General features: G+C 41.4%; 1 protein-coding gene across 2 annotated transcripts in view; it reads left to right on the forward strand.

Moving 5' to 3' along the window:
- LOC138977338 (uncharacterized) overlaps positions 1-18141 on the forward strand; it is a 54140-nt gene extending 35999 nt beyond the window's left edge. For both annotated transcript variants that reach the window (XM_070350241.1, XM_070350242.1), the window contains 4 exons: positions 7171-7267; positions 8015-8219; positions 9567-9843; positions 17326-18141. In XM_070350241.1, the coding sequence (XP_070206342.1) occupies positions 7171-7267; positions 8015-8219; positions 9567-9843; positions 17326-17582 (836 nt within the window). In that variant the 3' untranslated portion in view covers positions 17583-18141. The remainder of the gene's footprint in view (positions 1-7170; positions 7268-8014; positions 8220-9566; positions 9844-17325) is intronic.
- Positions 18142-19221: the final 1080 nt, after the last annotated feature.

A 19221-nucleotide genomic window follows, 5' to 3' on the forward strand; every position in this document is an offset into this window, starting at 1 on the left:
ATATTGAGTTCAAAAAAGTTGCTGATAGGTCAGCTTACATTTTGGGTCCATTTTTTAATTTTTTTTATTTCCCATTACCTTTTTGATTGTATGTTGTCTCATCTATATGAAGTTAAAATGATATGGTTTCTTTTAAAAAAAAAAAAATTTGAGCTAAATGCAAGTAATGGAATATGGAATATGTGAGATGTGGAAACAGCACGAAACGAGATGACAGCATCATTAATGCATACTTACATTGTCCTTACATTGTCAAAAAGAACACCAAGGAGAAACTTTTGAAGTGTACAGCCCTTTCCTTTGTCAAAATGAAGCCAACAACTTTTTGATTATCAAGTGAAACCAGACGGAAGGGTAGAACATGTGTATTTTGATGCTATAAAGGGTTGCATAACCAGGAAACAAATCTACATCTGAAACTGCATGGTCCACAACCATGTTCTCTACATACAGAACAAAATGATTTGATTGAAGAGTTGGTTAGTATCCTATCAAAGAGCTTTCGATTTTAAAACAAAAAGTGATGCTGATGCGTGTGTCAAGTTTTTGAGAAATAACTACTGCGATTCATTTGCACTTGACATCATTTCTTTCAAACTCTTCCTTGATACTGTACGATGGCATAATCTGGAGTTCAAATTAACTATGAGGTACACACCTGATGTGAAAAAATCTTGGACCTATGGTTATAAACTCTTATATGAGATGTTTCTGTATTTCATGGGTGGATACAAACACACTAACAATAATAATACAGATGTCTGTTAAGCTACGATGGCATGTGGTGACGTCATCAATTTTGCATGCCTTGACGTTCAGATGTTGCAAAGTTTTCTCAGACAGAAAAAGATGAGTGCCAAAAACCAGACCTAATGTTGTTGAACGTTGACAATTTCTGACAAATCGCACAAACGGTGTGTAGATGATAGAAAGATGGTGCAGGGATTCGGTTCAAACTTTGGGGAGGTTGACTTTTACGGTCATGCTCAGTCTTGGTGCTGAATCTTACCCGTTGCGTTCCTAAGTCCCTGCACTTTCATTTGGTACCATGCTCAATGTGTAGGCTATACCTGGATCAAACACGTTACAGTCAATAATGAATTTTCCGATTAAGGTATGTGGAACCTGTCAGTGAGGATGGTATCACTGCAACAGTTCATCTACATCATAATGTACCCGTGTACGTATGTATGGTTTGGATTATCTGCTAGCGTAAGTAGATAATTTGAAAATATAAAATGCAACTGGCGGCCATAATTGATACATGTATTTTGCTAATATCTACTTCCTCTAGTAGAGAATCAAAATTACACATATATACATACACGGTGACATATATGATGTAAACCAACTGTTGCGGTGATACCCTCCTCACTGCCAGGTTCGAATAAGTAACAGTATGTACCTTGGTCGGGAAAAGCTAAACACTTCATCATTTATAGGCGACTGCCACGTGTTTGATCAATTTAAATACAGTAAGCATCATTCTAAACGGTACCAAAATCAAGAGTACTGGTCAAGAAACAAATAGACACGAACCAATAACTGTGTCTGCAGTACCTAACACAGTAACAGCTTCATTTATCTCCACCTTGAAGAGGATTTGCTTATGCATGCATTTTGCATGCAGATGTTTACATTTGGTACTGAACGCGTTAACGAAATATTTCAAATTAAGAGGATGCAACATACTACAAAGAGTTATTGGAAATTACTCTAAGTCTAAAACACTAATGCAGTACCTTAAAAGTCAAGGAATACCTCATTACGCAAGATATTAAATGTTCTATGTTGATGTTTCGTTTACATCTGTCATAATGTTCAGTTACAGAGCATTCGATAAAAAATGCTCAGAGCCGGAACATTTCAACATTTGCTCAGAACTAGAACATTTTGCCGATCAAACACCTCAGAGCTGGAACATTTCGTTTTTGCCGCATAACATGCAGATTTCACCACTTTGATGCCATCCACTGATAGGAAGTGTTAAATATATGCTATTCTATCATCAGGAGTACATATTTCTTCTATAAGGGCCTTATATTGTCCGTTTTGCGAATTGCGTCAGAGCTGAAACAAACTAAGCTCCGCCCATTTTGCTCTTGCTCAGAGCTGGCACATCGATTAAACGAGTTAATTAATTTTGAGAGAAATCTAGAAGCAATCTGAAAAATGTTTTGACGCCAAAACATTGCTTTTACATTGGCCCAGCACCCCATTAGGGTTTTGATTGTCTGTGCTAGTCTGTATCGAGCATAACCCCGAAAATGCACAAAAATCTCCACTTTTTGACATAAATGATCAATTATTGCGATATAAATTTATTGTAGCATTTATGTGCCTACATTTGGTAATACCCAATGCATTTGTGAACGTTGCAAACCAACACGTAGAGTGGAACTCTGCCTTAGACACCTACAGGTGTGATCGGTCTAAGCCGACTACGAAAAAGTGGCCCCTCAGAGCTGGATCACTACCGCCTCAGAGCATTTTACGCATGGAACGTCTCCCACACCGTGAAATCGTCAAAAAAGAGAAAAGCATGCCCAATCTTTTGTACGCAGTCATGTGTCCTAGAAATTGGATCTGAAGTCTTACCGACGGGGGTTGCATTGATTGAATGGCAATTTAGCAGAAAAATAACAAGAGACACAAGCAGCAGACACTTGTAAGAACTGGATAACTTTGACTACAATTTAAAAGAGATTTCACCCCCTAGCAAGATAGAAGCAAAAGTGTCTGCAGGCACAATGATTTACACCGCACCAGCCCTGATATTAAAACGTAACTGACCTGAGATCACCCGACGACTCGATGAAGTGAACAGAGTCAGAGGGAATGAAAGGGAGAGACTGGAAAAGGTCACATTCACTGTGCATAACTCCTACCTGGATCATTGCGACTCGCGCATTGTTACATAATCGCAAGTCTTTCACCAGGGACAGTTCTGTGAAAGTAAAAGACAATTCTCTGAAATTCTGATCACTTCAATGTCCATCGTTCAGTGAAAACGACCATCCCGTCATCCGAGTTGTCGAGAAGAAGTTCTGAAACACGTCACGTTCCAAATCAAAAGACGACATTCTATTCTCTTGCGTCACTATTCTTGGTTTACGGTACCATTCGGCGGCTTTGCTACGAGTATGCCATAGTCTTGGTTGGCCGAGACCTTGAGGTGATCCCAAAGAAGACTCCTTTGCAGCTACCGACGGGAGGTTTACGGAAGAGCCTGTCTTGTTTATTTTGAAAAAGGATGCATGAAACTGTCCAAAACAAAACGCAATGTATCGATTGGAGATTGGATTTCCCTTCTTTGAGTCATGTGACGTCAGAGGCCGACAAAACTTTATAATTTGGCTTTTCAGGTTGACCGAAACTTCAAAGGAACTCAAAAAAAAAACCGTCATGTGTTTGATTGCATGTGTGTGTGCTGTTCAATGTCAAAACAACAACAAAGTGAGTACATGACGTGTGTTTTGTAGTTCCTTTGAAGTTTCGGTCAACCTGAAACGCCCAAATATGAAGCTTATGTGTTTGATTGCATACATGTGGATTGCATGCATGTGTGTGTGTGCTCGTTCAATCGTCAAAACAACAACAAAGTCATAAGTACCTGAAAGGAATTCGATCGATACATAAATGTTATTTGCGTGTTTGACGAAAATATGACATTTTACACAGATCTCGACAGTCATTGTTCACCTCGACCGCTAGCGCGGTCTCGGAGAACAATGACTGTCTCGATCTGTGTAAAATGTCATATTTTGGTCAAACACGCAAATAACGTATAATAAATTCGTTATCGTTAGATGTGGCTGTGATATCCACATTTATCAGTCACAATGTCTCAAAAGGTGGAAACATATCAGATCTCGGCTTACACCTCGATATGATATAATTCCTCCTGTCTCGACATTGTGACTGATAAATGTGGATATCACAGCCACATCTAACGATAACTACTATTCATTGTGTTGTGTCATTACATTTAGTCAAGTTATGACTAAATGTTTTAACATAGAGGGGGGAATCGAGACGAGGGTCGTGGTGTATGTGTGTGTGTGTGTGTATGTGTGTGTGCGTGCGTGCGTGTAGAGCGATTCAGACCAAACTACTGGACCGATCTTTATGAAATTTGACATGAGAGTTCCTGGGTACTATGATATCCCCATACGTTTTTTTCATTTTTTTGATAAATGTCTTTGATGACGTCATATCCGGCTTTTCGTGAAAGTTGAGGCGGCACTGTCACGCCCTCATTTTTTAACCAAATTGGTTGAAATTTTGGTCAAGTAATGTTCGACAAAGCCCGGACTTCGGTATTGCATTTCAGCTTGGTGGCTTAACATTTAATTAATGACTTTGGTCATTAAAAATCTGAAAGTTTTATAAAACTATCCAAATTTACGTTCATCTTATTCTCCATCATTTGCTGATTCCAAAAACATATACATATGTTATATTTGGATTAAAAACAAGCTCTGAAAATTAAATATATAAAAATTATTATCAAAATTAAATTTTCGAAATCACTTTAATTTAAAAACACTTTTATCTTATTCCTTGTCGGTTCCTGATTCCAAAAACATATAGATATGATATGTTTGGATTAAAAACACGCTCAGAAAGTTAAAACGAAGAGAGGTACAGTAAAGCGTGCTATGAAGCACAGCGCAACCACTACCGCGCCAAACAGGCTCGTCAATTTCACTGCCTTTTGCACTAGCGGCGGACTACGTTCAGTTTCATTCTGTGAGTTCCACAGCTTGACTAAATGTAGTAATTTCGCCTTACGCGACTTGTTTTTAAATTTAGAAAGGAATTGTCATGTAAGACAGGGCCGGACTAGGCTAAGAGGAGGGGGGGGGGGGTTGCCAGTGGTGGTCCAGGAGGATGTTCCCCCTGGCGGGGTCAGGGGGCGAAGCTGATGGGGAGGTCATATTCTGAGATAGGAAAATGGTCGCTCCTTGCATGAAACAGCATAAAATAAACAATAATAAAAAATGTTTTAAATAAGTGAGGTAAATGTTTAGGCTATGGAGGGGGGGGGGGGGAGGGGTTGCGCAACCCCCATAAGCCCCCCGGTAGTCCGGCCCTGTAAGACAGTTTCAAGCGAGCTATCTTTCGCGGATGTATTTACTGTGCAAACGACTCTAAATATGGCAAAAGTGTCACGTGATAATCAACTGTGGCTACGAAGCAGACGATACTTTTTTCCGTAGCCAGTTGGGAGTGATGCAACAATATCACGATCTCCTTCCCACAGCAGTCTCAAAATTTCGACTTGTTTTGACCTCAGAACGATGTCTTTATAATAACTGTGAAGAACAGAACGGAGATCACTGTCGAAGTCGGCCATTCTACAATCACGTTCGTCTTTCGTCTGTTATCAGAAACATTATCGAAAAACATATGGGAGATAACTCTGTATTCTTGTTTTGATAGATTTCCCTCATTCTGATAATCATCGCTCCACGGCTATCGCCAGTTTCTCTCTGACAGCATGCTAAATTATTGCGCGAATCTATGAAAACAAGAATACAGAGTTATCTCCCATATATTTTTCGCGAGCACTGATCTAAATTTGAGATCAGTGTTCGCGAGACAAAAACGATTGCAGATTGGCCGACTTTGTCAGTGATCTCCGTTCTGTTCTTCACAGTTATAATAAAGACATCGTTCTAAGGTCAAAACAAGTCGAAATTTTGAGACTGCTGTCGGAAGGAGACCGTGATATATGGTTGCATCACTCTCGCTTGAAACTGTCTTACATATCAATTCCTTTGTAAATTAAAAATTACACAACACCATGAAAAATCATTATCGACGATCGCGAATCTGCTTATATCCATAACACATTACGAAAAGATCTAAATATGTAAAAAAATCGATTTCTTACCCACAGAAAGAAAACCAAGGCATCATGTCAGGGATAGAATGAGACCCAAAGGGAAGTAACTCATTTTTGACCTGAGTTCAGGATGAGATTTCCCTTTAATGCGCGTAGTAATTATTCATCCTGTCAGAGAGACCAGAGCGATAGCATGGACCGATGATTATCAGAATAGGGTTGATAAATGGATGGTCGGATGAAAAAAAGCATTGGTTTAATGCATGCTTGGATACATTGATTAAAAGATGCTGCTGCTGCGATGATGATGATGATGATGATGATGATGATGATGATGATGATGATGATGATTGATGATGATGGTATTGATGATGATGAAGAGGAGGACAACGACGATGACGATGATGACCTGGGCAAGTTTGCAGGGTGGTTTTAGCTGAAAAAACTCATTGCTTTATTTGATTTAGCTAATTACCATACTAGTGGTGCGTTTCAGACATACTAGTGCCTTATCCTCCTTCGTGTGTACACACACGCACAAGACCAAGTGCGCACGGAAAGATCCTGTAATCTATGTCAGGGTTCGGTGGGTTATAAATTCACGAAAATACCCAGCATGCTTCCCCCGAAATCGGCGTATGCTGCTTAAATGCCGGGGTAAAAACGGCCATACACGTACAAATCCACTCGTGCAAAAACATGAGTGAACGTGGGAGTTTCAGCCCATAAAAGAAGAAGAAGAAGAAGAGTACCTAAATTCTCACTCGTTTTGCCAGCAAGTATTATGGATGATTGCCATAACTGATAAAAAGTCGATTAACAGAATCGAAACTGCAGAATAGTTTGCCGACAGCCAGTATTTATGTCTATTTAATCAATTAGCCTAGTAATGAAGAATTTTCGAGCTTTTCATGACATGTGTTTAATATGTTTCAATTACTGCACAGCAAATTCTTGACGTGTCGAGTGTAAAATTCACAAGACATCGTGTTATCTACGGTATATTTAAAACGTTTTGGAAGTTTCACTCTTATCTGTGTGTGTGTGTGTGTGTGTGTGTGTGTGTGTGTGTGTGTGTGTGTGTGTGTGCCGTGTGTATGTGTGTGTGTGTGTGTATGAGTGTGTATGTGTGTGTGTGTGTGAGTGTGTGTGTGTGTGTGTGTATGTGTGACTGAGTGCGTGTGTGTGTGTGTGTGTGTGTGTGTGTGTATGTATGTATGTGTGTATGTATGTATGTGCGTGTGTATGTATGTGTGTGTGTGTGTTTGTGTGTGTGTGAGTGTGTGTGTGACTGTGTGTGTGTGTGTGTGTGTTTGCAGTATTTTCACGGATGCTATTGACAAACTGTGTGGCAAGCAATAGGGCGAACCAGACGGATGAAGACTATGCTTCCCTGCAACTTCTCGATCATTCTGGGTAAGAGTTGTCCTTTCCTTATGTGTTGTTTTCTGTTGAAATTGATTGATACAATAATAGAAACTGTGCCAACAATATTGTGCGTCACATCTTGCGGATCAGTCATATCACTCCCGTTGTCTTTAGATAACTTTTGCAAGGCCTTTAAAAGGCGTTTTACTAGGTTATCCGACACAGTTTTTCTGTCTGCATGCAAAATAATTACTGTGTTTGATGACAGTTTACAACAATGTGAAAAGTTTTAAAAATATTTCTGAGCTGAAGTGGCACATTTAAATAAATGTGTTAAATGCTCACGTAGGCTAATTTGACTTGAAATGCAGCTTCTTTGTGTGCATATTATTCTTAAAGTTTGACATCAATCCACCGGGTCATCGCTGAAAAAGAGTATTTGTTATATTAACAAACAGTGTATTTCACGAAATAATCAGCAAGTGTTTAATTTAAATTAGAAGCTCTACGCTTTGCTGAATCCAAACCTTGCCTTCAAGGTCCTATCATGGAAACACACAAATCAACGAACAACAAGATTAAAATTAAGCACTACACGCACAAGTTTATTGAAGTAAAGGACAATTCAAGTCAGGAAAGAAGACACGTGGAACACACTGTAACTTTCAGCCATTTGTATTCCAGCAGAGTGATTCCCCTTACGTGCAACAGTAATGCAAGAGTTGTTGCCCTTTAAGCTATAAGGTACAATCAACATTCACTCCATTTATTTGCTTGGATTTTTTCCCTATTCAGGTGTCGAGCAACTGACAGCGTGGTGGAACCTCTTCAGTTAGACGGACCCTTGTATACCTTTCCTCAAAGTTACTTCTCTCATCAAAGCGTTCTGACCCTCACCAGTTTCATGTTCGTGAAAGGCAGAACTGGCAATTCCAACCAACTCGTCCTCTCCTGTGACGTCGTGCTCTGTCCTTCAGATAACACCGACCCTTGTGCTTATGTGAGTGAGATGGTGTCCGTTAATTAAAATGATGGATTGCTCTGTCCTTCAGATAACACAGACCCTTGTGCTTATGTGAGAGAGATGGTGTCCGTTAATTAAAATGATGGCTTGCTCTGTCCTTCAGATAACACCGACCCTTGTGCTTATGTGAGTGAGATGGTGTCCGTTAATTAAAATGATGGCTTGCTCTGTCCTTCAGATAACACCGACCCTTGTGCTTATGTGAGTGAGATGGTGTCCGTTAATTAAAATGATGGCTTGCTCTGTCCTTCAGATAACACCGACCCTTGTGCTTATGTGAGTGAGATGGTGTCCGTTAATTAAAATGATGGCTTGCTCTGTCCTTCAGATAACACCGACCCTTGTGCTTATGTGAGTGAGATGGTGTCCGTTAATTAAAATGATTGCTTGCTCTGTCCTTCAGATAACACCGACCCTTGTGCTTATGTGAGTGAGATGGTGTCCGTTAATTAAAATGATGGCTTGCTCTGTCCTTCAGATAACACCGACCCTTGTGCTTATGTGAGTGAGATGGTGTCCGTTAATTAAAATGATGGCTTGCTCTGTCCTTCAGATAACACCGACCCTTGTGCTTATGTGAGTGAGATGGTGTCCGTTGATTAAAATGATTGCTTGCTCTGTCCTTCAGATAACACCGACCCTTGTGCTTACGTGAGTGAGATGGTGTCCGTTAATTAAAATGATGGATTGCTCTGTCCTTCAGATAACACAGACCCTTGTGCTTATGTGAGAGAGATGGTGTCCGTTAATTAAAATGATGGCTTGCTCTGTCCTTCAGATAACACCGACCCTTGTGCTTATGTGAGTGAGATGGTGTCCGTTGATTAAAATGATTGCTTGCCACTACCTAATGAACACTTTCAAAATGCGTCAGACGGACCACTGACCAACGGACCGTTGGACAAGCAGTCTGAAGCTCACACGCACACACGCTCGCATGATCACACGCACGTATACGAACACACACACACACACACACGCCCGCGCGCGTGTGCACACACAAACGCGCGCACATACGCTCACACACACACAAACACTCGCGCGCACACACGTACACATACGCGCACACACACACACAGTCACACACAAAAACACAAACACACACACACACACACACGCACGCACACGCACACACACACACATACAACCATACACACACACACTCACACACACACACACACATACACACACACACACACACACACACACACACACACACACACACACACACACACACACACACACACACACTTTCGCTTTTATGACGACAAAATCCGTGTTTATGATGGAGAGGAGTATACATCTATGATGACTATTACTCAGAACTGCTCATCTCCCGTGAGTAACGCAACTCGCCAGTCAGCGGATGCCGAGCCTGAAGAAAGAGTGACGACACCCCCAGCACCTCCGGCACCCCCGGCAACCCGGGCACCCCCGGCACCTCCGGCACCCCCGGCACCTCCGGCACCCCCGGCACCCCCGGCACCCCCGGCAGATGCTGTTGGCCCAGGGAGGAGACGGAGGCGAGAAGCGGCCGAGGGTATCGAGACGGTCACAGTCCACCGGTCAGTTCACGTCACATCTCGCCAGCTAAACAAAGGTGCGTGAATACCGAAAAAGCACGTCGCGCAAAGCGATATCAACACTTTTGTTTAACCTTTTATTATTATTATTATTATTATTATTTAAGTTATTGAGACATCCCAGTGCACTAAGGGATTTATAAAGCAAATCGAGAAAATTCATTATTGAACGAAGCGCATAGCGCTGAGTTCAATAATTATTTTGGAGATTTGCTCTATAAATCCCTTAGTGCACTGGGATTGTTTCAATAACGATATTGTCAGTACCGCCAGAGAAAAAAGAAGATTCAAAACGCACATTTTGCTACGCGCATTTGGATAGGCGTAACTGTGTGGTCAGGTTTGTGTCAGATCTACTTTTGTGTGGGCTGTCTCAAGTGTGTCGTGCTTTCGTCACACGCTAACTCTTGTTTTAATTTCTGTTGGTAAATTCCAGAGTAGCGCTAAGCTAAAAAGAGATGATCTTTCATAGAGACCTCATTTAAACTCGGAGAAAGGACTGTGCTCTTAGTTATTTGCGATTCTAAACCTTCATCGAGCTTCAACAGATTGACTGTGCAAAGTGTTGCCCCTTGAATTGACTCCAAGGCCTCGGTTAGCACATTTTCAAAGTAAATGTGGTATGTTTCTCGTGTTGTATCTTCACTCATCGGAGACGTGGTTGAAAACGACGTTAAACACCAAATAAAGAAAGAAAGACTCATCGGGGAGTCTGGTACTATATATGAACGGTAAGAATGCTCTGAACTCCATACGTATTATATCCCCATCGTTTCACATTCGCCCAACATGTTAATTTGCTGCGGGGTTTATGTCGTCTGCTAGGCGGCTAGGGCAATTGAACCACTGCACTGCAGTCTCATTTTAAAAACAAAAATTGCTCGTCTGCACGCATGAGGCAGGCTAGTAATACGTTTTATACATGGTAAGAACGTTCTTAACCCTACACGTTTTCGATTACGATTGTTGTTGCCTTGAAATAATAATTCGGAAACCATTCATTTGCTGAACTGATGCAGGCGTATTTCAGTGTAGTCTACTATAACAGAGTCGACATCCTCGTCGCGATATAACCTTCGTGGTTGAAAACGACGTTAAACACCAAATAAAGAAAAGAAAGAAAGTCGACATCCAAATGCTGGTCTAGCTGGTACGTTATCGGAATAACACTTGTGTTTTCTGTTTGCCGCTGGGAATTTTATACTAACTCATCATTTGGTAATGTGGTTAATAAGCTACATGCCACTAACACGGCATATGAGAAGAATCTTTGCAAGTCAAAACGAGAAGAGACCATTGTGGAAGAGACACAGCCGCTTCTATTTTTAGATCAGTGGGATTTACTGTGGCACAGGCGCCTGTGATCTGTCAGAAAAAAACACTTCTGCTTTGAGCCGCAGGAAATTTATGGTTATTTTTTGGTAAAGTGGAGAATATGAGCTACATGTCATTAATTAATTCTGAGGATGAGAGTACAGTCTCGCTTTGGCAAAGGGCGTAAGAATACGGTCTGTGGAAAAGTTAGCGCACTCCAAGAGTGCGCTAACAGATTTAAGCGCATCGCCATTAGCCAATCAACTGGTTCACATCAGTCATGTGACACCAGTACTTACTGACAATTATTATTATTATTTAAGATATTGAGACATCCCAGTGCACTAAGGGATTTTTAGAGCAAATCGAGAAAATTCATTATTGAACGAAGCGCATAGCGCTGAGTTCAATAATTATTTTCGAGATTTGCTCTATAAATCCCTTGGTGCACAGGGATTGTTTCAATAACGATATTGTCAGTTCCGCCAGAGAAAAAAGAAGATTCAAAACGCACATTTTGCAACGCGCATTTGGATAGGCGTAACTGTGTGGTCAGGTTTGTGTCAGATCTACTTTTGTGTGGGCTGTCTCAAGTGTGTCGTGCTTTCGTCACACGCAAACTCTTGTTTTAATTTCTGTTGGTAAATTCCAGTGTAGCGTTAAGCTAAAAGGTGATGATCTTTCATGGAGACCTCATTTAAACTCGGAGAAAGGACTGTGCACTTAGTTTATATTTGCGATTCGAAACCTTCATCGAGCTTCAACAGATTGACTGTGCAGAGTGTTGCCCCTTGCCAAGGTCGACGGTAAGCACATTTTCAAAATAAATGTGGCATGTTTCTCGTGTGGTATCTTCACTCATCGGGGAGTCTGGTACTAAATATGAACGGTAAGAATGCTCTGAACCCTACACGTATTATATCCCCATTGTTTTATCGTTCACATTTGCCCAACATGTTAATTTGCTGAGCGGGATTTATGTCGTCTGCTAAGCTATGGCAATCGAACCACTGCACTGAGTCTCATTTCAAAAACAAAAATTGCTCGTCACGTTGCACTGAGTCTGCACGCATGAGGCAGGCTGGTAATAAGTCTTATATATACAGTAATACCGTCGTTTCAAATACTTTGCAACTCGTGTAACCCATGTGTAAAACGTGTGTCCGTACCCGTTTAATTGCACATACCACATCCACAAGGAAACAAACTGTCACGTTTCAATATCACAAAAAGGTGATTATGAACGGTTAGTTACTTCTAACTAACTAACCACACCACGATCCACTCTCGCAGTCATACAAATAGATAGAATCAACAAAAGTATAAGTTCCAGACGCCTGTTTATGTAATATCACGCCACCTCCCTCGAGACTTCACTCCAAAAGATGTTCTTTTTACGTTAAAAACGTAAAAACAAGTGGTCACTGACAAAAATGCCAGTTAAAGTAGAAAATAATAATAACACGCTGATCCCGTGTATAGTTAGGAAATATAGCTGTCTGCCTTAAAGTGCTGGTTATATGCAGGTGTCACACACTGAGTATAATCATTAATACAGATGACTTGGTGGTAAGAAGGGTGCGAAAGACATGGTGCAACTTAGCTTTTTGCCATTGAGTGGGCGGCCCGTGATTAGTCTGTAGTCTCCACAACTGCTCAGTTGAATGTAGTGCCGGTTAGCGTGGCAACGAAGCAGGGAACAGTGGAGACATCAGGCGCCTCACTCAGTCGCTGAAGGTCCTCCCGTAGTCTACCAGAAAAAAGTAGAGTTGTAGCTGGTAGGACGGCGACAGCGACAGCAAATCACCAGTACAGCAGGTTAGCAGGTTACACGAATGCCGCGGACGACCTGGTTACAGCATCCCGCTCAGCGTAGCACGTAGTAGATGTACGTAGGCACTCGGAAACAGCCAGCAACAGAAGGCTGCAACAAAAAGCATCGGTGCACTAAACATGTCATGCTACTCCTCACACACCACCTTTAAACATGTCACCCTGACATATTTCATCGAGCACGTGGGCCTGCACAAATGGACTTTTACAACAACAAATCAGCTATTTTCCTTCCTTCTCTCTATATCTGCAAAAACCATATACAGATTAGTATTTTATTCCATCTTCCCACCCCATGTATGTTGTAATTGTCCAAATGTGCTTTTCTGTTATATGATTCTGTCCTTTCGGTTAGGTGATGTCCTGTAATGTACAGCATATTCATGTAAAAAAAAAAACTGTACAAAAAGAGAATAAAAAAAAAAAAGTATTTTAGTGTCACAAAGAGCAAATTATGCGCTATTTGGAAAGAACAACAGTGTCATAAAGTGGTTTGCATGTGAAATAAATGAAATTGCTTTCATATGTACGTGTTCTGCCCTATTGCACTGTCTCTTCCCTTTTCACACCAAACACTTCATTCTTCACTTCAAATACATCAATGCGAATCAACTTTTCGACACACAGTTCACACAATCTTTTAGCTTTCACCCAATGCATGTAAATACATATTATAAAGAAACTTCCTCAAATATAGATTAACGCACACTAGAAGGTACTGACAGACACTCACGAGTTCGAATCACGGCTCACTGCATGTCGCCAGTTTCACTTCCTTGTGTCGCTGAATCCTCGTAGAATAATGAATTCTCAAAAACTCTCACTGTAGATGCCAACACACACCTTTCACGTTTCTCCCCGAGAAACCCTTCCGCCATTAGCGAAAGCAACCGTCGTCAGCTACGACCGGTATCGATGAAGACTCCCCTCGTCTAGTCATCTGCGCCGATGTGGTCCCTTGCTCGCCACCATCGTCCCGCGCTTCTCCGTGTAAGGTCCCTCCCTCGTACACGCCATGGAAAACCCTCATGGAAACTCCTAAAGAATTTAACCAAGTCTTAATACAACATTCTCTAAAACCATCTCTTCTTCCAAACGTTCATGTACCAACTCATACATTCTCGTTCATTCTACGTTCACATTCCGTCCACACTCAATATCCAAACTAATGCTTAATCTATGAATAACACTGCCATACAAAGCATCACCGTCTTAAACATAACATAAATGCGTAACATTTATGTTCAAGAAATTCCCCATGAAAAACCGTGATACAATTACATCAAGAATTCTCTCAAAGCTTCACCCTAATATTTGGTGCACTTTGTATACACTAACCTTTACACTCCAGCTATGTATTCCAACGTCAATAATATACAACATAGTAAATCATTTACCTTAAGAGACCCGTCTCTTGAAAGAGTACTTGTTCCCAGATCAAGTCTGACACGCGCCGACAACCTTCCCGGTTGAAAATCTCAAACGCTGTGACGTTATTTACCCCAGACCAGCTACATGTCTCAAAACACAGCTCATCTCAAGCTATGGTTTTCTCGTGCAACGCACAAAACCCGTGATAACGCCTCTCCGGTCAGCTACGCATCGCCCTTCACTATTTAGGGAGGTTAAAAACACGACGTGGTTTCACCTCACAAATATGCTACTCACATCTTTGTGACAGAGAGTATTTCATTCCACAAACACAGACTCGTCAACAGCGTTAAATAATGATTTATTACCTCAACAGCCTTACGTAGGTAGCTCTCTCTTTTAAGCGAATCCGCTTCCTTTTGAATGACTTCTGTTCGTCACAGAAATACCGCCATCCTCCTCTCGCGCTGAAACCTTAATGCGGTGAAAACGCACAGCGGAGAAACCTTGACGCCCCGACTGTCAGCCAGCATGTATACAGGGAGAAGGTGGTCTGTCCGTGTAGTTCCTTTTAAGCCCCACTGGCAAGCAGCATGGCACGTTGATATACGGTGAAGTATTTAAACGTGTTGAAAACCATCAAACTTGTAGGAGAATTTAGATACCGACGCTTCTCTCTCGCTGCTGAGTTTCGAGTGTGCAGTTAAAATGTCTCACACAGACAACCTTGACAAAATCACGTGACTCACCTTGTCACATTCCAAGTTCAGCTATCACCAGTTTTGCCCCGACAGCAGAAATCACCCACGTGAAATCCGTGCGACACGAAATACCCGTGTTCGGCTATTGCTCGGTCAGCTAAAACCCAGCCGTTGACAGAAAGCACAGGCGCTTTCTATCGCAATTGACCAAGAGAAGGCACCCCACAGAGTGACACTTTCTCGATCCATGTCACTAAATCGTGACACAAACAGCTACCAACAAAATAAATGTGTTTTAATTGCGGCAATACAAACGTTTGCAGGGTTAACATCGAATTACTTCGACAGAATCTCGTTACACAGGTCTATAAGAACGGCATCTCTCGCTACGAGTCACTGAGTCGCTCATCAGTCATGTTGCCAAAATACAAGTCTTTCTGCGTCTAAGCCTGATCTAGATTGACATTTTTGTTTTATCATATCTGACTAAAATGCAAAAAGAATTGACATAATACCAAGGTATGTTTTATCCCTCAAAACATTTACACTTAGGGGGTTGCTTCAGTGGTTGGCCGCAACGAATTCCGCAGTGATCAATACCAAATCAGTACCTGGCGAGTGTTGGTCAGTATTGCAATTGATTACCAATAATGCTTTGGAATAAAAATGAATAGAGTAAAATAAAACAAAACAAAGGAGAGTAAAGAAAGAATCAAATAAAATTAAAAGAATACCGCGCTGACAGGGCTCGAACCTACGATCTGCCGACTCAAAACGCAGTACGCTAACCGTTGCGCTACAGAGACATTCTTGCATTAGGAGAAAAAATAAACTAGTAATCCAAAAAAGGTCAGAGGCATAGGCACCCGATATTGAACTCGGTACATTACAGAAGAGGAACTTTTTTTCGTGTTTCTTCCTAGAGTATTTTTTGCAGCAAGATATAACGTAACAAAGCAGACACATGTTTGGTTGTCTTTCTAGAACCTTTTCTTGAACATATATTGGGGGTAAAGACACTGGTGATTTGTAAGTCTTCAAACCGGTGTCTTGTGCCTTTGCTTGTCCCCAAAGCTGTTTTGCAACTTGGAGGGTCTGACAGTGAATGATTTAGGTCAGTCCCTCGCATGGTTTGATATGCACGAGGAAAACGGGGAATGATTGGGTTTTTTTTTCTGTTTCTTTTTTAAAAAACTTTGTCGTCCGGTAGACACTCGTTTTCATATGACGATCGCGCGGGCAACATACTCCCTCGCCTTGAGTTTGACTTTTGACAGGGGGTGGAGATGTTTGACAAGATTTGAACACGTGTGAAAAGACATGAGCTTTTTTTTTAGAACCTTCTGTTTACAGTGATAGACTTATAGGTAAACATTTGCAAATATGGAGACTGTCAAGAAAGGTTACAAACTTGCGTTGGTCTCAGATAGTGATATCCGTTGAAAAGACGTTAAAAAAACACAACTTATAGCCAACCAACCTCGCATCTTTCTCGCAAATGTGTGACCAACCTTTGCGTTAACTATTTCAGATTGTTCTGTCACTGTGCAGCTTGCTAAGGGGTCGGTAGAATGTTAGCTATTTTATAAACAATTTGTGGTTCATCCTTGATTCTAAACATGATCAACTGGTGTCAGCAGCCACTTATTATTTCTTTTAAAGTTAGTATTAAATAATGGCAATTTATCTTCAGTCACTGATATCTGCTCCCGACATTATATAGTATGGTTAGAAGGAAGACATATCGCATAGAAGTGGCAGTATAAACTGTAAAAAAAATGATACTGAGAAGGATTCTATTGAAAGTACATGAGTAATGTCAACACATACAGTATTTGTTTACAAATGAATGATGAAAAAAATTTCACAGACAGAATTTTGTTTTTGTTTTTTGACAGGGAGGGGGGGAGGTGTCCGGAACCCCTGTAACCCCCCCCCCCCCCTATAATCCGCCCCTGCTGCTACCCCTGACAGGAGCCTGTAGACTTAACCAACCTCGCCCCTCTCTCACATTTGTGACCAACCGTTGCGTTAATTAGTTTAGATGGTTCTGTCACTGCGCAGCTTGCTGCTACCTCTGACAGGAGCCTGTAGACTTAACCAACCTCGCATCTCTCTCTCTCTCTCTCTCTCTCTCTCTCTCTCTCTCTCTCTCTCTCTCTCTCTCTCTCTCTCTCTCTCTCTCTCTCTCTCTCTCTCTCTCTCTCTCTCTCTCTCTCTCTCTCTCTCTCTCTCTCTCACACACACATTTGAGACCAATCGTTGCGGACATTATTTCAGAGGGTTCTGTCGCTGCGCAACCTGCTGCTGACTTGGCCCAGTGCCTGAAGAATCACACGATGCAATCTATCATGGTCGCCTTGGGCGTGCTGCTCATCGCTCTGCTGATGGTGGTCGTCACCCTCGTCGTTCTCTTCTGTCGCCGTCGTCGTCGTTGCCATTGTGGCGATGAAGGAAAGCGGGTGGACGACGGTCTGTCCATGAGATCCTCAGTCCAGAAGCTGGGGCCTGGTCACCTGACAAAGTATCGTGGCTGAAGAGTGTGGATTGTGAAAATTCAGTCTTGATATTGGGCATGACCACAATTTATTTGGACATTTCTGTCTGTCGGCATGTCTGTCACTGTGCCTGTCTGACGTCGTGTTAGCTTGCCTGTCTCTCTGTATGTCTGTCAGTCTGTTTGTCTGCCTGATTGCCTGTCTGCCTGCCTGTCTTTTTGATTGCTTACTACTATTTAACACTTTTCTTCTAGGTTCCAAGCAAATGTGGTAAGGCAGGTCAGAAGTAACACCACTTTCTGGGAAGATTGTTTTAAAGCCGTTACACGTTTTTAAACTTACATCATAAACAAAACGTGACTACAGTGAGTTTTGAGAGGCACTCAGCAGCAATCGCTTTGGCTTTGTAAATAACGCACAACTTCCATGTTTTCTCGTTTGTATACATGACAAGGAGACTGACACCATTTATAATATTCAAATGAAAATGTGATAGTATTTTTTTCTGTCTATGTGATACAAGTGTATACATTCTCCTGAGTGAAAGCACGTTCCCTGTATCTTACACAAAAATATGTGAAAAGAGAGAGAACTGATGAAAACTCCAGAGGCAGGTTTCACGGTATTGAGAAATTCTATTGACTGCACAATGTGCTCTGATTTCTAACTTGCTGAACCAATTTTCTCAGGTTTTTTTTATATGCAATGCACAAATGTGTCATTTTGAATACAATTCTGAAAAAAAAAATCGTTTGAGTTGTTTTGTTGGCATTTTATGCACATGTGTTTGGTAGCGATCGTGTGAATCCTGACAGACGCCATTTCCTTCTGCATGACAGAAGCCAACCATTGATGTGAAAATTGAAACGAAAAGGCACTTAATTCACACTGAATGGTCATATTTGATAGCAGAGCTGCAATATCTAACCATACAAACAAAAACAAAAGCACAAATATGAATTTTGCATTACATATTTTGCACACAAAAAATCGAATCGAGAACTGGAAGCTGTCTGTCCGAAAAACTAAGTCTTCACAGATAAACCAAGTAAGCTTATTTTACCACAAGAAATGATAACATGATTTTATTTTGACATTGAAAACACACCTTTATAGTCTGTACTTCATAGGAAAGCATTTACAATGACCGAAATTTCGCGAAATTCCGCGCCGTGTCCATTTCTTGGAATGTCCGACCGTCGTCTGTCAGGGGTTTCCAACGATCGCTACTTTCACTTTCGTTGTCATTTTCGGGCAATCCTATGCCGTATGTGACATATTACACACTTTTCACAGTTGAGGCCGAAGGCGTGATTTGTGATTATTTTTTCAGGTGAGATTTTATTGTTTTTGTTGCCTTTTTGTCGAGTAATATGCCGTCTGTCAGCCAACGATCGCTACCACACGATCGCTACCTCTTCATGCTCGATCAGATTTTTAGCTTTTTCAATGATTATAGAAGTTTGATTAACGTTTCCTTTGCAGTTCTGGATCGGTAGGGTAAAGGTATCTAATTTCGACATAAGATCTTGGGGGTACCTAAATCCGACCGATTTTCCAAGTCACATCAATGACGAGGTGCGCACGTCATCACAACAGAAGGAATGCCATTCATACACGGGCCATTCATGAACCGGTTGATGACGCGACTTTACGGACCAATCGTTTTGTCGCGAGA

This window comes from Littorina saxatilis, linkage group LG9 (genome assembly GCF_037325665.1).
Source record: "Littorina saxatilis isolate snail1 linkage group LG9, US_GU_Lsax_2.0, whole genome shotgun sequence".
NCBI lineage: Eukaryota > Metazoa > Mollusca > Gastropoda > Littorinimorpha > Littorinidae > Littorina > Littorina saxatilis.